We start from the raw sequence: 24633 nt of genomic DNA, 5'->3' as shown, positions 1-24633 counted from the left end.
GCCTAACTTGGAGAATTTTGAGCATTACTTTGCTAGTGTGTGAGATAAGTGCAATTGGGCAGTAGTTTGAACATTCTTTGGCATTGCCTTTCTTTAGGATTGGAATGAAAACTGACCTTTTCCAGTTCTGTCACCTGGATTTTCCAAATTTGCTGGCATATTGAGTGCAGCACTTTCACAGCATCATCTTTCAGGATTTGAAATAGCTCAGCTGTAATTCCATCACCTCCACTAGCTATGTTCATAGTGGTGCTTCCTAAGGCCCCCTTGCCTTCTCACTCCAGGATGTCTGGCTCTAGGTGAGTGATCACACCTTTGTGGTTATCTGGGTCATGAAGATCTTTTCTGTGCAGTTCTTCTGTGTATTCTTGCCACCTCTTCTTAATATCTTCTGCTTCTGTTAGGTCCATACCATTTCTGTCCTTTATTGTGCCATCTTGGCATGAAATGTTCCCTTGGTATCTCTAATTTCCTTAAAGAGATCTTTAATCTTTCCCACTCTGTTGTTTTCCTCTATTTCTTTGCATTGATCAGTTAGGAATTCTTTCTCATTTCTCTTTGCTATTCTTTGGAACTCTGCATTCAGATGGGTATATCTTTCCTTTTCTCATTTGCCTTTGCTTCTCTTCTTTTCTCAACTATTTGTTAGGCCTCCTCAGACAACCATTTTTCCTTTTTGCATTTCTCTTTCTTGGGGATCGTTTTGATCATTGCCTCCTGTACAATGTTACGAACCTCCATCCATCATTCTTCAGGCACTCTGTCTCACCTGTAGGCAGTAATCATCAGAAGATTCTTAAGGTTTACATAAAGAAATGTAGCCAGGCTCTTAACTCAGCACCTAGTCTATTACAAACACTCAATAAATGTTTACTCTATAGTTGTTGTTTGGGCTTAAGGTATATGGTTGCTTTTATTCCAGAAGATCTTTTTCCCAAGAGAAACTTGTTATAAACAGTGTGAGAATTTTATTAAAACCAGAGAATTCTCAGGATTTGCAAGAGGGAAATTAGTCATACTTAGATCACATTTTCTAAGTTCAGGGTTGTTATCAGGAGATTTGATGTGTCAAAATACCTGACTATGGAGCTCAATTCCCTGTGAAAGACTTCCTACCCACTTATACACAAGAGGGAGGGAGATGACATAGGCACACATTAGATTGTTTGGAAGTGGGGAGGTGTCATGTCCTGAAGATATTATTAGGCTATTCTCTGAGGGACATTCTCATAATTCTTACTAAAAGCTTCGTAAAAGCTCAACATAATGAAATAAAAATCACATTCTTACTTTTTTGTTATGTAAAACCAGAATTCATCATGGCCATCAGACCCAAATAGAAATACTGTAGCTCAGACAGTAAGGAATCTGCCTGCAATGCAGGAGACCCAGGTTCTTTCCCTGGATTGGGAAGATCCTCTGGAGAAGGGAATGGCAATCCACTCCAGCATTCTTGCCTGGACAATTCCATGGACGGAGGAGCCTGGTGGGCCACAGTCCATGGGGTCGCAAAGAGTCAGACACGACTGAGCAACTAACACCACTACTGCTACTTTTGTATTTCAGGCCATCTCATTTGTCCACATACCGAATTAAATCAATTTTAAAGAGCTTAAGTGATTTAGGATAGCCCAGTTCTTGATTTCTGGGAAAATATTATCCTATTGGTGAACAGCAATGTGTTCTTAACTCAACCACCTTCTCTGAGATTATTGAAAAGCAGTTATCTAACTTTTTGATAATTGGAGACCAAGGTATAAACACCAAACTGAAAATTTTGATCATTCACATGTTGCACTCACCTTATATAATTTTTTAGAAATACATTGTGTATTCAATTATGTTTGCTTCAAGAAAAAAAATTTTCACCTGACAAATATTTGCATGCTCATCTGGGATACACATTGCCACTGGAGCTGCAAGCACAAGAGAACATAAAGATTTCGTGCCTGCACCCATGGCTCTTGGGCTTCCCTGGTGACTCAAACAGTAAATCATCTGCCTGAAATGCCGGAGACCTGGGTTCAATCCCTGGGTCGGGAAGATCCCCTGGAGAAGGAAATGGCTACCCACTCCAGTATTCTTGTCTGGGAAATCCCATGGACAGAGCAGCCTAGAGGGCTACCTTGCACACCAGTGGGAGAAATAGACAGTGTGCATGGAAAAACCCTTTTGAAAAAGATTACTGTAGAGTGTGATGAGAGGAAAATAAGAAGAGTAATGTGACAGAAAATAACTAGTTGGGGGGAGTGGCTTCTTAAGATAGAATGTTGGCATTTGAGACAAAATGTGAAAAAAGAGAGAAATGATGCCAATGATATGAAGAATTGAGTTGAACTGAATCTTTAACATCATTGTGTTCTAGACAGACAAAAATTGTCCCGGGATGAATCACCTAGAAATCCTAGATTGAGTATAATAAACATCCTTTTAAATCTAGAGCTGAACTTAATAATCATAATCATATGACAATCTCAGAGGCAGAAAATGGAAGGATCTGAAACAAAAGTGACAATCTTGTTAGAGTGTTTTGACCATTAAAAAATTAATGCACTTAATCAGTTCAGTTCAGTCGCTCAGTCGTGTCCAACTCTTTGCAACCCCATGAATCGCAGCACGCCAGGCCTCCCTGTCCATCACCAACTCCTGGAGTTCACTCAGACTCACGTCCATCGAGTCAGTGATGCCATCTAGCCATCTCATCCTCTGTCATCCCCTTCTCCTCCTGCCCTCAATCCCTCCCAGCATCAGAGTCTTTTCCAATGAGTCAACTCTTCAAATGAGGTGGCCAAAGTACTGGAGTTTCAGCTTTAGCAGCATTCCTTCCAAAGAAATCCCAGGGCTGATCTCCTTCAGAACGGACTGGTTGGATCTCCTTGCAGTCCAAGGGACTCTCAAAAGTCTTCTCTAACACCACAGTTCAAAAGCATCAATTCTTTGGCACTCACCTTTCTTCACAGTCCAACTCTCACATCCATACATGACCACGGGAAAAACCATAGCCTTGACTAGAAGGACCTTTGTTGGCAAAGTAATGTCTCTGCTTTTCAATATGCTATGTAGGTTGGTCATAACTTTCCTTTCAAGGAGTTAGCGTCTTTTAATTTCATGGCTACAGTCACCATCTGCAGTGATTTTGGAGCCCAAGAAAATAAAGTCTGACACTGTTTCCACTCTTTCCCCATCTATTTCCCATGAAGTGATGGGACCAGATGGCCATGATCTTCGTTTTCTGAATGTTGAGTTTTAAGCCAACTTTTTCACTCTCCTCTTTCACCTTCATCAAGAGGCTTTTTAGTTCCTCTTTCTGCCATAATGGTGATGTCATCTGCATATCTGAGGTTATTGATATTTCTCCCGGCAATCTTGATTCCAGCTTGTGCTTCTTCCAGCCCAGCGTTTCTCATGATGTACTCTGCATATAAGTTAAATAAGCAAGGTGACAATATACAGCCTTGATGTACTCCTTTTCCTATTTGGAACCAGTCTGTTGTTCCATGTCCAGTTCTAACTGTTGCTTCCTGACCTGTATACAGATTTCTCAAGAGGCAGGTCAGGTGGTCTGGTATTCCCATCTCTTTCAGAATATTCCACAGTGTATTGTGATCCACACAGTCAAAGGTTTTGGCATAGTCAATAAAGCAGAAATAGATGTTTTTATGGAACTCTCTTGCTTTTTCTATGATCCAGCGGATGTTGGCAATTTGGTCTCTGGTTCCTCTGCCTTTTCTAAAACCAGCGTGAACATCAGGAAGTTCATGGTTCACGTATTACTGAAGCCCGGCTTGGAGAATTTTGAGCATTACTTTACTAGCGTGTGAAATGAATGCAATTGTGCGGTACTTTGAGCATTCTTTGGCATTGCCTTTCTTTGGGATTGGAATGAAAACTGACCTTTTCCAGTCCTGTGGCCACTGCTGCATTTTCCAAATTTGCTGGCATATTGAGTGCAGCACTTTCACAGCATCATCTTTCAGGATTTGAAATAGCTCAACTGGAATTCCATCACCTCCACTAGCTTTGTTCGTAGTGATGCTTTCTAAGGCCCACTTGACTTCACATTCCAGGATGTCTGGCTCTAGGTGAGTGATCACACCATCATGATTATCTGGGTCGTGAAGATCTTTTTTGTACAGTTCTTCTGTGTATTCTTGCCACCTCTTCTGAATATCTTCTGCTTCTGTTAAGTCCATACCATTTCTGGCCTTTATCGAGCCCATCTTTGCATGAAATGTTCCCTTGGTATCTCTAATTTTCTTGAAGAGATCTCTAGTCTTTCCCATTCTGTTGTTTTCCTCTATTTATTTGCATTGATCGCTGATGAAGTCTTTCTTATCTCTCCTTGCTGTTGTTTGGAACTCTGCATTCAGATGAGTATATCTTTCCTTTTCTCCTTTGCTTTTTGCTTCCCTTCTTTTCACAGCTATTTGTAAGGCCTCCTCAGACAGCCATTTTGCTTTTTTGCATTTCTTTTCCATGGGGATGCTCTTGATCCCTGTCTCCTGTACAATGTCACGAACCTCAGTCCACAGTTCATCAGGCACTCTATCTATCAGATCTAGTCCCTTAAATCTATTTCTCACTTCCACTGTATAATCATAAGGGATTTGATTTAGGTTATACCTGAATGGTCTAGTGGTTTTCCCTACTTTCTTCAATTTCAGTCTGAATTTGGCAATAAGGAGTTCCTGATCCAAGCCACAGTCAGCTCCTGGTCTTGTTTTTGTTGACTGTATAGAGCTTCTCCATCTTTGGCTGCAAAGAATATAATCAATCTGATTTCGGTGTTGACCATCTAGTGATGTAATAAACATCCTTTTAAATCTAGGGCTGAACTTAATAATCATAGTCATATGACAGTCTCAGAGGCAGAAAATGGAAGGATCTGAAACAAAAGTGACAATCTTGTTAGAGTGTTTTGACCATTAAAAAATTAATGCACTTATCAGCATGCCTGAGTTACAATTATCATCTTGAAAATTATTTACTATTTGCGGTGTTCTTTGTTTCTGTGTATCCAAGTTCCAATCAGTAGTGTTTTCCTTCCACCTAAGGACTTCCACTGCACTTCTTACTGTGCAAATCTCCTAGTGAAATTTTGTTAAATAAAAATTGCTATTTATTGATAGCCTTATTTTTTCATTTTTTTAAACAGGCTTAATTTTTTAAGAGCAGTTTTAGATTCACAGTAAAGTGGATAGAACAGAGAATTTTCCATGTCCTCTACCCCCACATAAGCATAGCCTCCCCCACTATCACCATCGTATACCAGTGGTTCACTTGTTACTGCTAATAAACCAACATAATACATCATTTCACTTACATTAGGATTATTGTTACTGTCTACCTATGGCGAGTGATTCCTGCTTTCCATTTATAGTAATGACTCAAATTTTCTTTCTAAAATAAACGTATTTTGGTTATATAAACTAATTTAAAATTTTTTATTATTATTATAAAGGGTAATGCAAATATGGAAAAAATTATGACAATGGTTTGCTAGCAAATGAAGTTGGAGGAACTCTGAACTAGGTGGTCTCTGAACTCCCTGCTGACTCAGAAATTCTACAGTTCAATTTGATGTCAGATCAAGTATGGTCCTTTAAAGCACTGTGTGTGAGCGGTAAGATCAGAAGTAGGAAAAAAAGCCAACACATACATCTGCAAAACATATATGTGCATTATTCATAAATAAATGAGCAAAGCTATAAATTTCTCTCAAAAGAAAATGAAAACTACTATTTTAGATAATCATTATTCATTCTGAATTCCTGGTTATGTAACATGGGATATGAAGTTTACAGTAAATAGAGTGTGAAATTGAGATAAAATAAAATATTCTGACAGCTTCATTTTTTAACCTGAATGTTTAATGTCAATCACTGAGATTTAACTTCTGCTTTAGTAAGAAATGTCCTGGAACGAATTTTGCTAATAATATAAGGTCCTAACTCAGTAAGGAATTGGTCTAGGAAATTATTTTTTAACCAAATGAACAATTGGCTTAGGATCTCTCTCCTTTGTGCTCAACGCTTGGCTCATTTCCACTTGGCGGAACATGTATATTATTTCCATTTGTCATCAATAAACTTCTCTTTCATTTGAATTTAGTTAAATTCAGTAAATGTTTCTTTGGCTGCATCTATTCCTCCCCACCCCTTTTCCTTGCTCAATTTAGAAAATCTCAACATTTTTGAAAGAAAGATCAAGTTTATATGGGTCTCTTTGCACCAAAGGTTAGCAGCAGATTGCACTGGAAGCAGCCACACCCCAACACCGCACTTGTCCAGATGCTGTGAGAAGGAATCTGAGATCTTGTGTGAAATTACCAAGGTGACACATTCACATTTCAGAGGTGGTATTTAATCACACTCCCAAAATTAAGCATTTGAAACTCTCTGAAGTGAAATGAAGTGAAAGTCACTCAGTCATGTCTGACTCTTAGTGGCCCCATGGACTACAGAGTCCATAGAATTCTCCAGCCCAGAATACTGGAGTGGGTAGCCTTTCCCTTCTCCAGGGGATCTTTCCAACCCAGAGATCGAACCCAGGTCTACCACATTGCAGGCGGATTCTTTACCAGTTGAGCCACAGGGGAAGCCCAAGAATACTGGAGTAGGTAGACTATCCCTTCTCCAGTGGATCTTCCCAACCCAGGAATCGAACCAGGGTCTCCTGCATTGCAGGTGGATTCTTTACCAACTGAGGTTTGTTTTTTTTGTTTTTTTTTAATACAATCATTTTTGGAAAAAGGATAACAGTACTCATTCTAAGATTGAGGAAAATTATGTAGACTTTTAGGGCTTGTACCCACTACCAATCAAGAAAGGGACTGCAGATGGTCATATGCTCATGGTCGACTGAAAGTTGCTCTGTTGTGCATGCCTTCTGATAATTCAGCCTGTTATAATCAGTATAGAATATTTATGAACCCTTAATTGACTTCTAGCTCACTAAGTTTACTTGGGGAAGCCCCAGCAGTTAGTGTGTATCCACTGTGTGCTCTCCTGGGCAAGTGTAGGTTTAGAGATCAGATTGCAACTTTTTCCAGTAGGCCACCCTTGCTACTCATGCCTAACTTCCTACCTAACACAAGAATTCTGAATGAAATTTATCAAGTATCTTAAATTGTATGTCCCAGGAACAGATCTTGAAGAGAGCTGCAGACAGATAATTTTTGGAGTGCTCTCCAGAGAAAAGTCTACATCCATGTATAGGAGCAGGGCAAGACAAGATTAGACAGAGGGAGATGGTCCCCCCTCCCCAAATGTGTTTACAACTGAAAGCACAGCACAGCCTCCAGGAAACCCTGAAACCGGGATGGTCTGTCAGGTTTAGTGCAAATGGAGCCAATGAGTAGGTTTTTGTAGCTCTGTATCATCGCATCCTTGGGGTACTCACTGGGAAAGGGTATAACCTTGGCAAGACAATTCCAGACCTGAGGACAGTCCTCACTGGAAGCCCTCAATACTCTCTACAGCCAGTGCACAATGGCTAAGGAAAGCGTTCCAGTGTCCACTCACTGAGTTACCTTATTCTTCATCATCAACTGAAAAATACACTCTTGCTTTTTGTTTACAGTCATTAAAGCCCTTCTCGTCCATGCTATTAGTTTTCAATGAGCCTATGGAGAAAAGTTTGCATGAATCTCTCCCCATTTCTGTACATTCGGCTCTCTGAGCCAAGAGCCCTGGCACCTGGATTGATGGTTGATCAATTACAAACCCTCAAGTTAAGAGACTTCTAGAGAGATACAGAGCTTCATTTTCCTAGAGCTGGTTGTTTATATTCCGGGATGGTGACACCAACTCCTCTCCACAGAGAAGATTTTAATTTATTTATAATCTAGAGCAAAGTTCTCTCTCTTCCATCCGTCTCTCTCTCTCCCCTCTCTCCCTGAAGAAAAGAAGGCAGATGTGTCCTAGGGTCTTAATTTTGAGCCTCCTCTCCTGTGGTGCAAACCTCACTACATCTGCAGTGTGCTCTAGGAAATTGGGACAGACTGAGGAAATGGATGCAAAGAAATGGTCTGATCCCTAATCTAGAGCACCTGTGTATGTGTGCGTGTATAACTGCCGGGCAAACAAATGGAAAGTCAAGCTTGTCAAGAACCCTCTTTCACCAAGTGTTAAAGAAAGAAAGTCACTCAGTCGTGTCTGACTCTTTGTGACCGCGTGGACTGTAGCCTACTAGGCTCCTCCGTCCATGGGATTTTCCAGGCAAGAATACCAGAGTGGGTTGCCATTTCCTTCTCCAGGGGATCTTCCCAACCCAGGGATTGAACCTGGGTCTCCCGCATTGCAGCCAGACGCTTTACCCATCTGAGCCACCGGGAAAGTCCACCAAGTGTTAGCAGCAGTTGTTTTTCAGTCAGTATGTTGTGCCCAACTCTTTTGCCTAGAGTGTGATAGAAACTGCCACATCTCCATACTGTAGTTATCCAGATCTTTCCACTTGGGACTTAACAGGTAGGGCTACCTAAATTGAGAGTATGCATCTAATTATGAGCTAGGCAGTTTTAACAATAACATGTTCATTTATGGTTTCCCTGGTGGCTCAGACAGTGAAGGACCGGCAATGCAGGAGACCTGTGTTCAGTTCCTAGGTTGGGAAGATCCGCTGGAGGGAGGGTATGACAACCCACTCTAGTATTCTTTCCTGAGAAATCCCATGGACAGAGGAGCCTGGCAGGCTACAATCCATGGGGTTGCAAAAGAGCTGGACACAACTAAGCAACTTTACAGACACACACACATTAATTTACAGAATATTTAGTGTGCCCACAGCTCTACCCCAAACACATACAAACTCTTAATAATATATGGGATATACACTAGGGGCAGTGAGGTTCCCCGGAAAAGTTCAGTCTTATGCCTACACTCTTAGTAATGTCTTACCATCTACAGTGAAACCCTTGATGCCAGAGATGTACCGGAGGCTGAAGTCTCAAAAGAAGGCAGAGCCCTGGATGAGTTCTCCAGCCCTCCTGGCAGCAGTGGGGAGAGCATGGACAGTTGGTCCCAGCTCGCCAACGAGGAGGACAACCCAGACGACACAAGCAGCTTCCTGCAGCTCAGTGAGCGATCCATGAGGTACCTGCTCTTTAATTGACTTCCCAGGGAAATAAGTCTCAGCGCAGATTCCAGAAATGCATTAAATCATTCTCTCCAAAGGATCCCTGATAAGAGCAAAAAGGAAAGCTCCTGCTAGGACCAAGTGCCTGCCTGTCATGATTTGTGCTGAGAGCTCTTAATATCCAGTTATGGCTTCAATTAGCTCGACCAAGGTTGAGAGTCATCTGTGTTCCCTTCTCTGCAGGCTCCAGCTAGTGCATTCAATTATGTGACAACTCTGAGGTTTGTTTTTTTGTTTTTTTTTTTTAATGAGTTGCTATTACAGCTGGTATGTTTGATACTTTCTTTCTGGTTCATTTGTATTTCAGATGCAAGAGAGGCTGGGTTTACATGAGGCAAGTGTTTTCACACTGTGTTGTATTTCTTGGATTTACTGTTCCTCCCTTTTTCTGCCCTGCCCTGCCCTCTGTATTGTTGCTCTAGAAAGCTAGACAGGAGCTTAGAGAGATTAGATTTAGGAGAACCTAAGCCCCTCAGGAGACATAAACTAAAAACTAGTCCTCTGCGAGGTGAAAATGAAACAATCTTCACGTTTCTATCCCAAATCTTATTTGATACCAGGCCAGCAAGTCTAAGGACTTTCCAGAAAGATCAGTTGGAAAGTGGCTTCAGTTGCATCTGAGTATATGCCTCCTGGAAAGATTTTTCTTTTTTTTTCCTGCAGTTCAGTCTGTTTAGACTTAGAAAATGTCACAGTGTTAAATGATTTATCAAACATTTCAAACACTGGTGGAAATGTTGCAGTATAGGGATAAAAAGCAAAGAGAATTTGAATCTTTGGGTTTATCATAAGTTTATACAGTTAATTACTCCAGCGTAATGTTTGAGTCATCAAATTTCAATCAGTGAATACATTCAGTACCCCCACGTGAAACCCAAGACAAGAATTTGAAATGAGGGGGTTCAGTTGTTTATTCATAGAACTCCAGAGGGAAGACCGTCCCATTACGCAACACTCCAGCACACATCCTTAGAAAACCTTACTTGCAAGAGAAGTCATTGGAAATTAGAGAAGGTATGAGAACACGTGGTGAGTTTGGTGAAATTGGATACATTCCATTGTGCAAGTACAGACAGAACCTAAAAATGGGCTCAACTCTTCTGTGTTTCAGTAAATAGATTCCAGGCTAGTAACTAGACCATATGTTGATTGTGCAACCTACAAAAATGATACAATATATAATTCCTCCTTCTCTACAACACACTGAAGTATCAGATGTGGCTCCTTCTCCAAGATTTTAAGATAAAGGAGCTATAAAACTTTGACATTACCCAACTTTGTACTTACAAATTCTGTAGCCCCATAGGAAAAAAAAAAATGAGACAAGTGCATATCCTATGGAATATGCCTCAGAAAAATCCCCTGAATGGCAAAGGGAAAACCCTACTGGTTTCTGTCAAAAAGCCAAGAAGCAGGAAGATCTCCCCCGAGCCAGCATTCTCAGAAGTATCTTAGTCTCTGGAGGTATACCCAAGAAGCCTGTTGCTGATGGATAAATATCCTCACTGCTACTAGAATGAGGAAGAAAGGGGTTATGCTGATTGTCACCCACCAGGTGTGATCCACCAAGTCTGAGCCCACTGCAGAAATTACAAAATACTGATGATGAGGATGATGGTGGTGAGTCAGAAGAGTCTTTTATTGTGTTTTCTCCTGATTTGGTCAGAAATAAACCTCAGTTTAGGGGTCCTAGACACAAAGCAATATTCTCCTGGGGATCAAAGGAAGGACCTCTTAGGATGGTGGAACGTCGGTGTCGGCAGTGTGGCCAGGTGGCGGAGACTGGCATTAATATGTAAACTTTTGCTTTGTCAGCAATGGCAACAGTAGTGCCACTAGCAGTCTTGGCATTATGGACCTGGACATTTATCAGGAAAGCATGCCATCTTCTCCCATGATTAAGTAAGTAGCCACTGAGATGCAGTGATTGTGAGCCTGCTACTCTGATTCCATCTGGCAATCCATTTTGATCATTCAGGTTGTGCCCGACCACCGGCTTCATCATGTCTGTCCTACCAAGGTTCCCGGAGACGTGTGGTTTCATGTCACTGGAGTAAGAACTCAGGCGTGCCGTAGCCTCACCCTACCATCAACCGCTTTCTATATTTCAAGTCTATCCCTTATACTATAATCGTTTTGGATAAAGCTTATCCATGTGTTCAGACATATATGTCATTTTACCTAGATGGGTACAGAGAACCAAAAACCCATTTAAAATGTACCATGACAACCAACAAAAACTATTGTTCAGTAGAATATAGTGTGAGAGGCTTTTCCTTTTCTTGTAGACACCTGGGACTATTGCCATTAATGAATCCAATACCAAATGGCACTATGATGGAGATACATCACCTGCTCCCCACATTATGAGGCCCTTCTAAAATACCAAGGGAAAAAAGTACAATCAGTAAGGCATGAAATACGGTATATAAAGGGAGTGCAACATGAGGTCAGGACTTCATCTAGAATTTGTGATTGTTCTGGAAAATTAAATGAACCAAAAGCTAGTTTTGACCATTATGACATTATTTGGAGATTTCTGAAATTTCAGAAAAATAGAAATGAGATATAGGGCTAAAGCTTCTCCCTGTTCTTTTTTTTATTATTATTATCCATAGCGAAAGCACTTTTATGTCACTATTCAATCAGTATTCTGCCTGCGGGAATATTCCTCAGTGATAAAAGTTGCAATGCATCCTTTACTGAGCCACACAGCCATAACTCGCAGCTAGAGATGAACATAAACATTATCTTGGGTCTGTTTTGGTTTTGAAAGGAGACAAAACAAACAAAACTACTTTGGGGCAAATTTCTTTTTCTCCTTCAGACAACATTTGTTTAGTTGTCCGTCTTTCTCCCCAGTATGAGTCTAGGACCCCACAGAATACAGAAAGAGAAAACCAAGACCATCTCTACTACCCCTATTAGCATCCTGCTGCTTCATAACAACAGAAACTGTATCTAGTAGCTCATTTCACTTATGTTCCTTGGATAGAGATCTACCGAAAAATACAGACCCTTTGGGAAATTGGCCATTCTTCCACAAACAAATAGGTGTTTGTGAAAGAACAATTGTACTTTCTCTGGGCGTTAGGAATACAATGGAATTTACTAGCCAGATTTTAGCAGTAACAGAGAATATAAGGAAGAATCCTCCCCCATAAAGAGACACATTTTTAAGAGCACCTACAGTTTAATTTCTAGACAGGACAAAAATATGGGACAATGATGAGTTTCCCAATATGGCCACTTGCTTCCAGCTACTGGAACATATACTCTAATTTTAAAATCATTTACTAAAGCTTCCCACTATTTTCAAGGCTCCCTAATAAGTACTCACTATAATGAAAATACCTCAGATATTCAACATGCCTATATTTAATGAGATCCTTACTTCCAGTTTTCAGAGTCGGACATGACTGAGCGAATGTTCTAAACAACCTAGTTCTAAACAACCCTCAGCCTGCTAACAATTCCCAATAAAATGAAAAAAAAAAAAAGAAAAATTTCAACTAATTGAGATATTTTGTTGTACAACTTAAGATCTAAAGTTTGTGATTGTGTTTTTCCTCATTTCAGGTCAAAGAACCAGATAATATGTAGAAAAATATTTTCCCAGACTAAAATGCAAATTTATGTTGCTATCATGGTATAGAAAAATAATCAGTCTTGAGATGGAAATACAAGATCCTTTAAATGACAAATAAAATGCAGAAGAAGGATAAATCCTCCAATCGGATCTAGTTACCTACTAAATATTTTCTTGACTATTCAAACCTGTGAGGGTTTGTAGAAGGAAGGTTGAGAAGAATTGAAAATTGCATCTCTCAGAGTCTCCCACACCAGTCATCTCAACCAAAACCATGCAGTTTATGTGGCCTTTTTTTTAGGGGCAAGAATATCTATTTCAGACCCAGTAGTCATGCATCGGAGAAGGAAATGGCAACCCACTCCATGTTCTTGCCTGGAGAATCCCAGGGACAGGGGAGCCTGGTGGGCTGCTGTCTATGGGGTCGCACAGAGTTGGACACGACTGAAGTGACTTAGCAGCAGTCCAATGTAATAGCCATGTTAGTACTTCTCTAGTATTCGTTTACTCCACAAAAACCATAAATATATTTCAAGAGCTTTTATATCAATAAGACCCATCACTTCATCTTCCATTTACAGCTTGTTCTTCCTAAACATTACCAACCATATACTGTTGTTTTCTCCCAAAGTGAATTGGTAGAAGAAAAGGAGATTCTTAAAGGACAGGCAGAAACCATGGAGGGTAAGCCACTTTCCCATAATTTTGAGATGCAATTTGCCTATGATATTCCCATGGAAAGCGTAGTAAGGTGGTTATGTCTGTGTTCAGAACGTGCCTCTGGAACGCCGGTTGGAACAGCCAGCCGCCAGGGGAGCCTGCTGGTGATCAACTTTGACCTGGAGCCAGAGTGTCCTGACACGGAGCTGCGAGCCACTCTGCAGTGGATAGCTGCATCTGAACTCGGTATCCCCACCATCTACTTTAAGAAATCTCAAGAAAACAGAATCGAAAAGGTACCTTGACCCCTGCTTCGATATCATAAGGCTTTGTGTTTTTATCCCTGCTTGAAACTGAGTAAATGTTCAGTTGGCCCCTTTGAATGTTTTTGTTCTTGACTTTTCACCTTAGAATTTTGATTAGAACTTTGAAGCCTTCCACCTGCATAAATGTGATCGTGGCAACTCTTTGACTGGAAGCTTGTTTCCACTAGTTGGGGATGATGAGAAAGTAAATTGAAGAGACAGAATATTTTCAGAGTCTGTTTTCTTTAGGTGTGTTTCCTTGCTCTTGAACTGACCTCTTCTTATGTTCATTTAAATTAAAAGTAGAAAAGCAAAGATTTGATAATACTAGACCAAAGTGAGGTCACACTGATAATTAAAACAAACTGGCATGGTGTCAAAGAGAAGGCATTTTTAATTCCTTATGAAACATATTTGCATTGGATGGATTTTCTCATTATTATTCTCCACCTACCAAAAATATAAAGCTAAGGAATAGATCTTTGGCCAACATCAAAATTAATAGCAACTGTCACTCTAATTCGTATTCTCTAAGACCAATCACTTACTATTATAGAATATCAATTATTAAGGTTAAAACAAGAATTCAACTACCAATGACTTCCCAGGTGGCTCAGTAGTAAAGAATCTGCCTACCTCAGTAGTAAATTTCAGTAGCAAAGGATGCAGGAGATGCAAGAGACATGGATTCCATCCCTAGGTCAGGAAGGTCCCCTGGAGAAGGGAATGGAAACCCAGTCCAGTATTCTTTCCTGGACAGAGAAGTGTAGCAGACTATGGTCCAGGGGGTCACAGAAAACTGGATATGACTGAACTATTGGTCATGCACACCAATGTTTTCAAGCTCAATTTCCATAATTTAAAAGTATACTTTTAAAACAATTAAAAATAATGTTGCTATATTGGTTTTCTATTTCTGTGTTACAAATTTACTAACTTAAAACAGCAACACCCAGGTCTGTCTGTTGTTAGAGGTTGGGTGAATTCCATTCTCTCTACTGAGGGACTTACAAGGCAGAAATCAACTTGCCATCCTGGCTTGGCACTTATCTGGAAGCCACAGAGAGAAATAAGCTTCCACACTTGTTAGGGTTGTTGTCCTGACTCGGTTCCTTGGGGTTGTAGGACTGAAGTCCCATTTCCTTGCTGAAGTCCACTCTCAGCTTCTAGAAGTTATACAATTTCCTGTCATGTGGTCCCTTTATGCCCTCATGCTGTTAGTTTCCATTACTTCTTCTGCACTAGCCAGAGAAAACTCTGCTTTTAATGGGTTCATTCAATCACATTACACAGATTAAGTTCCAGATAGTCCCCCTTTTGATTAACTCAAAAGTAACTGAAGAATCCCATTTTCCATTTAAGATAACATTTAAGATATGCCCTAATAAGGGCATTAATTATCTCATCCTACTCATGGTACTGAGGATTAGGGCAGAAAATTTGGGGAGCTAATTTAGGATACTGCCTATCATTACCACTGTGCATTTTTTTAATGTCTTATTGTTATAAAGTATTTCCACATACTCATTATACTCGGTTCTCAACAACCCTGTGAGAAGAGCAGAATGGATATTATCATTCCTTTTATACTGATGAACAAGTAAGGACTCAGAGAGGTTGGTCCATGAGAGTCCTCAGATAGTGATGGCTGAGCCTGGTCCTAGAACCTCACTATCTCTACATATACTTCTCAATAGTTTATCTCTCTCAAGTTAAATTGCCTTGAAGTTACAATCTAGATTTTCTTAAAAGGTGTAACTGCATTTTAATTTTTATTGCCAAAATCTAGCATCTTGAAACATCCTGAGATGAGAGGTTCTTTACTCTCTGGCTCAGGCTTAGGTACATGGTAGTTAGAATAGCATCTCTCTTTCTCTTTCTCTCTGTCTCTGCCTCCCCAGACAATGGACTTGGCTACTGGAAAAATTGAGAAGACTTAGTTTATTTTCCATACACTCATCCACTTTGGCTTCTCTTTCTAGCCAGTGATTCGTGTTTCTGTTTATGCCTAGGACTGCCTACAGTTCTATCTTCTCTGAATCTAGATGCTACCCCATACTTGGCACACCTTTATTTTCAAGGTGATGAGTGGTTCACTATACTACTGCTAAGTCACTTCAGTTGTGTCCAACTCTGTGCAACCCCATAGACGGCAGCCCACCAGGCTCCCCTGTCCCTGGGATTCTCCAGGCAAGAATACTGGAGTGGGTTGCTATACTGGTTCACTATAAATTCTCCTCCCACCTTACCATCCAGCCAGCCAGCGCAAAGCGTGCAGTGACAGAGTGCTTCCGTGTTGCCCCCTCCCTCCTGCCACACATAATCCCAAGACCGCCTGCCAGGGGGAGGAGAACAAAGACATTTTTAGCCAGAGTTCTTGGTTTCCTGGAAAAATGAAAGGCAGGTTGGTTTCTAGTTTTATCCCCAGCCTCTTCCTGCATAAAAGCATTGCATGGTGTATTTTAGATGATTTCTTAATGAAACAGATTTTTATGTTATTGTTCAGTTGCTCTGGGTCCAGCTCTTTGGGACCCTGTGGGGTGCAGCATGCTAGGCTCCGCTGTCTTCTACTATCTCCCAGAGTTTGCTCACATTCATATCCCGTTGATTTTTATACAGTCCACCATTTTGAAGAAACAGTGTAACACTCTATGTGAATATATGTCTAATAAATTTTTGTTTAGATGAAAGGACAAGGAATATGTCGCTAACACCTTAATTATGTAAACAATGCTTTGACATGATATTTATTTCTCCCCAGTGATTTTCAGTTATCAAAGGGGATACCTGTCTTTGCTCATAACATAAAAATAAATGTTCCATTAGTATGTCAAGATACATTAAATGATATTTCACTCCTATCTAGCATCACCTCAAGGGACTTATTTCTAAGTAATATAATTTTAGAGGACTGAATCATCTTGTTTTTCTGAGTCAGTTAAAATTCTCTACAGGTAATGGCTTCTCCATAAAAGGGCACTGCCTGTGCCCAGTTCTGTGACAGAACTGGTGAAATAAAGCAAACCCTTATGTAGAATTTTGATATCCTGTCTTTTATTTGGAGCCCTCATTCTGACTGTTTTTTAATTAGTCAGGAAGTTAAGTGGCCATTTTCAAGTGGTGTGAAAGAGAGACTATGGCTTCCCACCAAGGAGGCTGTGCCACTTGAAAGCAGCAGTGTCTCATTAGCTCCTCATCAGCTTGGAAAAGGTGAAAGGAGTGTCTCTGTTAAGTTCAGCAACCAAAAGGCAAAGGAGAAAAGGACAGATATACCCATCTGAATGCAGAGTTCCAAAGAACAGCAAGGAGAGATAAGAAAGCCTTCCTCAGTGATCAGTGCGAAAAAATAGAGGAAAACAATAGAATGAGAAATACTAGAGATCTCTTCAAGAAAATTAGAGATACCAAGGGAACATTTCATGCAAAGATGGGCACAGTAAAGGACAGAAATGGTATGGACCTAACAGAAGCAGAAGATATTAAGAAGAGGTGGCAAGAATACACAGAAGAACTATACAAAAGAGATCTTAATGACTCAGATAACCACGATGGTGTGATCACTCACCTAGAGCCAGACATCCTGAAGCGAAAAGTCAAGTGGACCTTAGGAAGCATCACTATGAACAAAGCTAGTGGAGGTGATGGAATTCCAGCTGAGTTATTTCAAATCCCCAAAGACGATTCTGTTAAAGTGCTGCACTCAATATGTCAGCAAATTTGGAAAACTCAGCAGTGGCCACAGGACTGAAAAAGGTCAGTTTTCATTCCAATCCCAAACAAGGGCAATGCCAAAGAATGTTCAAACACCACACAATTCCACTCATCTCACATGCTAGCAGAGTAAAGCTCAAAATTCTCTAAGCCAGGCTTCAATAGTATGTGAACCAGGAACTTCCAGATGTTCAAGCTGGATTTAGAAAAGGCAGAGAAACCAGAGATCAAATTGTCAACATCCGTTGAATCATAGAAAAAGCAAAAGAATCCCAGAAAAACATCTACTTCTGCTTCATTGACTATGCTAAAAACCTTTGTGTGGATCACAACTGTGGAAAGTTCTGTGGAACTGTGGAAAGTTCTTAGAGAGATGGGAATACCAGACCACCTTACCTGCCTCCTGAGAAACCTGTATGCAGGTCAAGAAGCACCAGTTAGAACCGGACGTGAAACAACAAACTGATTCCAAATTGGGAAAGGATTACGTCAAGGCTATATATTGTCACCTCCTTATTTAACTTATAATGCCATCATGAGTAATGGCAGGCTGGACGAAGCACAAGCCAGAATCAAAATTGCCGGGAGAAATATCAATAACCTCAGATATGCACATGACACCACCCTTACGGCAGAAAGTGAAGAAGAACTAAAGAGGCTTTTGATGAAGGTGAAAGTGGAGAGTGAAAACTCCGGCTAAAATCTCAACATTCAAAAAACTAAGATCATGGCATCCGGTCCCATCACTTCCTAGCAAATAGATGGGGAAACAATGGAAACAGCAAGAGACTTTATTTACTTGTGCTCCAAAATCACTGCAGATGGTGACTGCAGCCATGATATTAAAAGACAGTTGCTCCTTGGAATAAAATCTTTGACAAACCAAGGCAGAGTATTAAGAATTAGAGACATTACTTTGCCAACAAAGGTCTGTCTAGTCAAAGCTATGGTTTTTCCAATAGTCATGTATGGATGTGAGAGTTAGACCATAAAGAAAGCTGAGCACGGAAGAATTGATGCTTTTGACCTGTGGTGTTGGAGAAAACTCTTGAGAATCCCTTGGACTGCAAGAAAATCAAACCAGTCAATCCTAAAGGAAATCAGTCCTGAATATTCATTGGAAGGACTGATGCTGAAGCTGAAACTTCAATACTTTGCCCACCTCATGCTAAGAGCCGACACATTGGAAAACACCCTGTTGCTGGGGAAGATTGAAGGCGGGAGGAGAAGGGGATGACAGAGGGTGAGATGGTTGGATGGCATCACTGACTCGATGGACATGATTTTGAGCAAGTTCCGGGAGATGTCATGATTGAATACAGAAGCATCTCATCTGTCCCATCACTGCCTGTGAACTTGGCCTTGGAGTGGAAGGACACCTAATATCAGCTTATAACTACCTGCAGTCTTATTTCAATTCAAAAGATGAATTCCAAACATTCTGGGTCCCTAATGTCCTGTCACTCCTCTCCAGTAAATGACATCTGTATTCTCAGGCTTTCTCTTTTAGTGTTCCATCTAATTATTAAAATGCTAGGTGCACTTGAACATCATACATGCAGGACATTCATCAAAAGTTTATCGAATATGTACAACATGCCAACATTGTTCTAGGCTCTGGGGACACAGGGAACAAAAGAGGAAAGATGTTCTACCCTTTGGGAGTTCATATTCCAGGTTAGGAAGGGTCCAGGGCAGGGAGAGGGTAAACCATAGGAGGCTCAGCTTGTAAAGACCAAACTTGAAGTGTAATGGGAGCGTATTCTGAATAAGGGAAAATAAGAAACACACTGAAACGGTACTTTCTGCCCTGCAAACCATGAGCCAAATGCAAAGAGTCACCCAGGACACTAACTTACAACTCACATCTTAGGCCCCTTCTTGGAGCTTCCTTTCTAAGAGTGGGGCCTAGAGATACGCATTTTTAACATATTTGTTCAAGTATGATGATTCTGATGAACACTAAAGTTTGAGACTCCCTTCCATAAGAAATGGGCTTTCCAGGTGGCTCTAGTGGTACAGAAGCTACCTGCCAATGCAAGAAACAATAAGAGATGTAGGTTCGATCCTCAGATTGGGAAGATCCCCTGGAGAAGAGCATAGAAACCCATTGCAGTATTCTTGCCTGGAGAATCCCATGGACGGTGGAGCCTGGAGGGCTCCAGTCCATGGAGTCACGAAGAGTCAGACATGACTGAGAAACTAACACTTCCATAAGAAATATCTTGAAGGAGTGGCAGAATTTGAGGTGGCTTTTAAGTATGCTAAATTCCAAAGGAAAGATTGCTGAGAATCATAGCACTTGAAAATCTAAAATACAGTTTATAAATTTAATTCACAGTGACCTTGACATCAGTTAAATTTAATCTACTTAATTCATGGAAGGGGAAAAATCATGAGAGCCATTCTTTTTCAAAAGGATATCAATTAATTAATTGTTCTGCTTTGTGGAGGCAATGTATTATTGTTCTTCAGCTCTTTTTCTTCTGTTTAAATTCAATAATCAGGGAGCTGGAATGAGCTGATGACTGGCTTCATAGTAAATCAGTTACCTTCCTCATCATTAAGCTCATTTGGGGAATTACATCCTTCTCTTGAGGGCAGTGAATAGAACAGAATGTCCTAAGAGGAAACAGATGTATACCTGCCTTCCTAAGAAAGTGAGTGTCAGAAGAAGACTCGCTTCTCCTTTAATGTCTTACTCTTTTCCACAAGCAAAGTAGAGGAAAGAGAATGAGAGAGAAAATATTGATGTCATTTACTATTAAGTTAACTTTCCCCAAAACACTACACTTAAAGTCTCAGTTTTGAAAACAGTACCTGACAAAGGAAAAATAAAGAATTAAATATTGTCTTAGCTCAAGCTGCTCTAGTAAAATAACACAGGCAGTGGCTTGAACAGCAGACATTTATTTCTTAGAGTTCTAGAGGCTAGAAAGTCTGAGGTCAAAGTACCAGTAGGTGCATTTCCTGATGAGGGACAGCTTCCTTTCTGTGCTGTCACATGGCAGAGAGCCAGCTCTGGTATCTCTTCATCTTCTCAGAAGGGCATGAGCTCCATCCTGGGAGCCCCATCCCCATGACCCGGGGGATGCTTTTATGGCCTGATGCTCGAGCCAATCAAATCAAACTCTTCTCTTGGGATGAACCAGGCTTTGGGGTTTTCTCAAGATCCCTGGGGAGTCCCAGGGTACAGCCAAAGCTGAGAATCTCAACTCCTACAGTCCATAGTTGCGGGAGCAATATAAAGACCAGCTCACTTGTGCTTAATGAAATGGACTGCCTTGGAACAAAAGAAGGTAGCTGCTTTCAGAAATCTGCATTGAGTGTTTCCCAAAAAATCTAAACAATTTGCGACAACTCCCATAGATTCCTTTCAATCCCTGGATTGGGAAAATCTCCTGGAGAAGGAAATGGCAACCCACTTCAGTATTCTTGCCTGGAACATCCCACAGATAAATGTGCCTGAAGGGCTTCAGTTCATGGGGTCACCAAGAGTCAGACACAACTTAGCAACTAAACAACAACAACCCGTAGATCCCACCATATGATTTTATAAACAAGTAATCTAATTAAGTAAATGCACCTGAGAATATAAAAGGTACCTACCATGTGATACTTTCCTTCCAACAGGTCGACAACATGCCATCACGGGATATGAATTCTTCTAGCTTCCTAAAACAAAACATTTGTTCAAGGAAATGGCAAATATGATACATAGGAAGGGAAACTAATTGTTATTAATTGTGCAATGATAGGAAATGAAAATTTTTTATTTTTGTCAGTACATTGAAAAGAAAAACTCAGATTCCCTGACATGCTAAAGCTGATTACTGAGTCCGTAGCCTGGACAGACACAGTGAAAGATATAGGGACAGCTGCCAAATAGAATGCAGTTTTGAAAGACTGTAGTAATGAACTGGAGGTGTCCTTTTCTGGTTTATTTACAATCTTAGCTTCATTTTTGTCTAGAGTTTTTTTTTAAATAAAGAAAGAAAAGAAAATGTAAGACCTTCCTTACTCATCAACCCCACCGATGTTTCAAGGTCTTAATGTCTGAGAAGAAGCCATCACAGACTAAGAGCATGCTATATTTAGTGGGACCAGATCATTTTTAAAAATTGCTTTATTGGGATGTGCTTAGCCGCTCAGTTGTGTCTAACTCTTTGCAACCCCATGGACTGTAGCCCACCAGGCTCTTCTTTCCATGGGGATTCTCCAGGCAGGAATACTGGAGTGGGTTGCCATTTCTTTCTCCAATTTATTGGGATATCAACCTGACTTTAGAAGTCATGAGACATATTCTAGCATGTGGCCATTTCACAAAATACTGATAGAGTAGCCTAGTTGGTAGGACATTTTGACAGTTTGGGGTCAGTTCACAACATCCTGTGGTCATCATCACAGACCGCAATGGGAGACCCTGCTTCGGCAGGCCCAAAATAGATGAAAAGTAGCTAATACTGGAAAGTAGCTAATACCTTCCAGAAAGGTCTGAAGCAGACAGCCTTCTGGGAAGAGTTTAGCCAATATTGACATCTGCTCTGTAATTTTCATTCTCTCCCAGAGCAATGACTCAGAGATTAAAGTTGGGAATAAGATGGTGGCCCAGAAAACTAGAGTGTACAGAAAGAAAAAAAAAAAGTGCTGAGACTAAGTTTATATTTCTGTGTACTTTATACTGCATCTTTATAAAACATGCTAAAGAAGAGAAAACACCCTCAAGGGATAAGTCTGGTCTAAGACCACTGATGACCCTGGAGGAAAATCTTGACGAGAAGTCGATGAATTATTAATATGAACCTCTCTCAGTGAGACCTCAGAAACTTGATCTTCAAACCTTCTGCACTGGGAGCACCTTTCTCCAGTAAGAGCTGGAAAAGTCTGATTAACAAAATCATGCAAAGACATCCTAGCCTTTCTCCCCTTTTTCCTGAGGCTGCATATTTTTTCCACCTAGTCCAATAGAAAAACATGCATGCCTGGGATCTTTCATACACACCAACATACAAGTAACAGCTCACAAAATTATTTTTATGCAGCTCCATGAATTTACTAATAACCACCTAGAGTGTTCCTCTTTCTGATGGTATTTGTGTTCTGAGCAAAGTCTTAACCTAAAGGATTTAAGTTCTCTAAAATTTCAGGAGTCTAACAGACAGCTCAACAGACTTGTGAGGGATACCGGACAACTAACAGTCTGACATTCTGTCACTGAGCCTGATGGAGCTGATTGAAGCTAACCTTCCAGGGCTGTTGTAATAATGACCAGTGAAGAGGGGTCCCAGGCACCCCTGGGACCTTCACAGCATGCATGCCCACTCCCAGTCACAGGTGATGAAACACCTGCCCCATGACCATCTCTGACTTTGCTCTTTGCCCACTACCAGGGCACCAGTTCAGGCTCTGCCTTTGCTTAGGTTCTCAGCCTTGACTGATTTTTTGGAGCATCCTATCAGTAGGGAATTATTGAGTAAGCAGCCCCAAGATGTGCCTGGTAATTTTTTAATGGTATAAGTGCAAATATATAAAACTCAAGGATGAATATTTATACAAGGTTCAGCTTCAGTGATTCTGGATGTCACTCCATATTTCAAGTAGTCTTATTGATCGTTTTGAATGCATTTGATGTATTTGACTCACATTTGGGTGTTCCGCCTTCTGCAAATATTTATTGAGTCCCTAGTAGGTACAGGGACTTATCTTATTTTCCAACAAGATATTGGGTTGGCCAAACAGTTCATTCACGTTTTTTCCATAAGATGTTACCAGTATTAAGTGATTAAGGACTTCCCTGGTTAACTTTCAGTGGTTAAGAATCCGCCTGCCAATGCAGGGGATATGGGTCCGATCCCACAGATTGCAGAGCAACTAAGTTGGTACACCGTAACTACTGAGCCAGTGTCAGACTTTATTTTTTGGGGCTCCAAAATCGCTGCAGATGGTGACTGCAGCCACAAAATTAAAAGACGCTTACTCCTTGGAAGGAAAGTTATGACCAACCTAGATAGCATATTCAAAAGCAAAGACATTACTTTGCCAACAAAGGTTCATCTAGTCAAGGCTATGGTTTTTCCAGTGGTCATGTATGGATGTGAGAGTTGGACTGTGAAGAAGACTGAGCGCCGAAGAATTGATGCTTTTGAACTGTGGTGTTGGAGAAGACTCTTGAGAGTCCCTTGGACTGCAAGAAGATCCAACCAGTCCATTCTGAAGGAGATCAGCCCTGGGATTTCTTTGGAAGGAATGCTGCTAAAGCTGAAACTCCAGTACTTTGGCCACCTCATGCGAAGAGTTGACTCATTGGAAAAGACTCTGATGCTGGGAGGGATTGGGGGCAGGAGGAGAAGGGGACGACAGAGGATGAGATGGCTGGATGGCATCACTGATTCGATGGACATGAGTCTGAGTGAACTCTGGGAGTTGGTGATGGACAGGGAGGCCTGGGGTGCTGCAATTCATGGGGTCGCAAAGAGTCGGACACGACTGAGCGACTGAACTGAACTGAACTACTGAGCCTGTACTCTAGAGCCCGTGACCCCCAACAAGAGAAGCTATTGCAATGACGAGCCCTCTCACTACAACAGAGTAGCCCCTGCTCGCTTCAACTAGAGAAAGCCCACACGCAGCAACAAAGACCTGGTAAAGCCAAAAAAAAAAAAAAATGCCAGAGGTAGTTCAGATGGTGTCCTCTGGCGGGGGAGATTACAGTCTATAATACTGTTGCCATCAGCTTCCCACTGGTCTCCCTTTTTGCATCTTCCTAAAACTCTTTGAGATGATGTTTATGTTTCCATGTATTAAAAGTTAAGCATTTTATTTTCCAGCCTAGAAAATTGCTTTATTCTGATTAAGCCAACACAAGGCGAATAAGTACAATAAAGCACTGATTTCTGTAACTGCAATAGCTGGTGCTGTCACAGCAGCTGGAAGAAGAGACGTAATTTAATAGTAGCTCTCTGGGAAACAACTTCTCAGTAATTGAAATGAATTAGCAAATTCAAACTGAAGGGGGCGGGGGAAGATCAGAAAAAATTAGCATTCCAATTTCTGGCTCATCTTCAAAGTCTGAGCAAATGTGAAATGAGCAGGGCAAAGAAATTCTAGAAGGAAACATTGAAGAAATAGTAACTAAAGCATATCTCTCATCTTTTTAAGAAATAGATTTTTCTTCCTCAGTAAACGAGACTAGAGTCCCAGCCTTTCCTTTATCCCAATGTTCCAAATAAATAT

General features: G+C 40.8%; 1 protein-coding gene across 7 annotated transcripts in view; it reads left to right on the top strand.

The window, feature by feature from the left end:
* SPHKAP (SPHK1 interactor, AKAP domain containing) overlaps nt 1–24633 on the top strand; it is a 191744-nt gene that overhangs the window by 163296 nt on the left and 3815 nt on the right. For 4 of the 7 annotated variants that reach the window (XM_059879150.1, XM_024981754.2, XM_059879147.1 and 1 more), the window contains exons 8-11: nt 8907–9092; nt 10951–11037; nt 13356–13408; nt 13496–13680. In XM_059879150.1, coding sequence (XP_059735133.1) covers nt 8907–9092; nt 10951–11037; nt 13356–13408; nt 13496–13680 — 511 coding nt within the window. Of the gene's footprint in view, nt 1–8906; nt 9093–9173; nt 9357–10950; nt 11038–13355; nt 13409–13495; nt 13681–24633 lie in introns of those variants that run through there. The other 3 variants (XR_009492053.1, XR_009492054.1, XM_059879155.1) reach the window with 3 other exon arrangements.

The sequence above is a fragment of the Bos taurus genome, chromosome 2, assembly GCF_002263795.3.
Source record: "Bos taurus isolate L1 Dominette 01449 registration number 42190680 breed Hereford chromosome 2, ARS-UCD2.0, whole genome shotgun sequence".
In the NCBI taxonomy this organism is placed as follows: Eukaryota; Metazoa; Chordata; class Mammalia; order Artiodactyla; family Bovidae; genus Bos; species Bos taurus.
The sequence above is the reverse complement of the archived record's forward strand: the minus strand, read 5'-3'. Positions and strand labels throughout refer to the sequence as shown.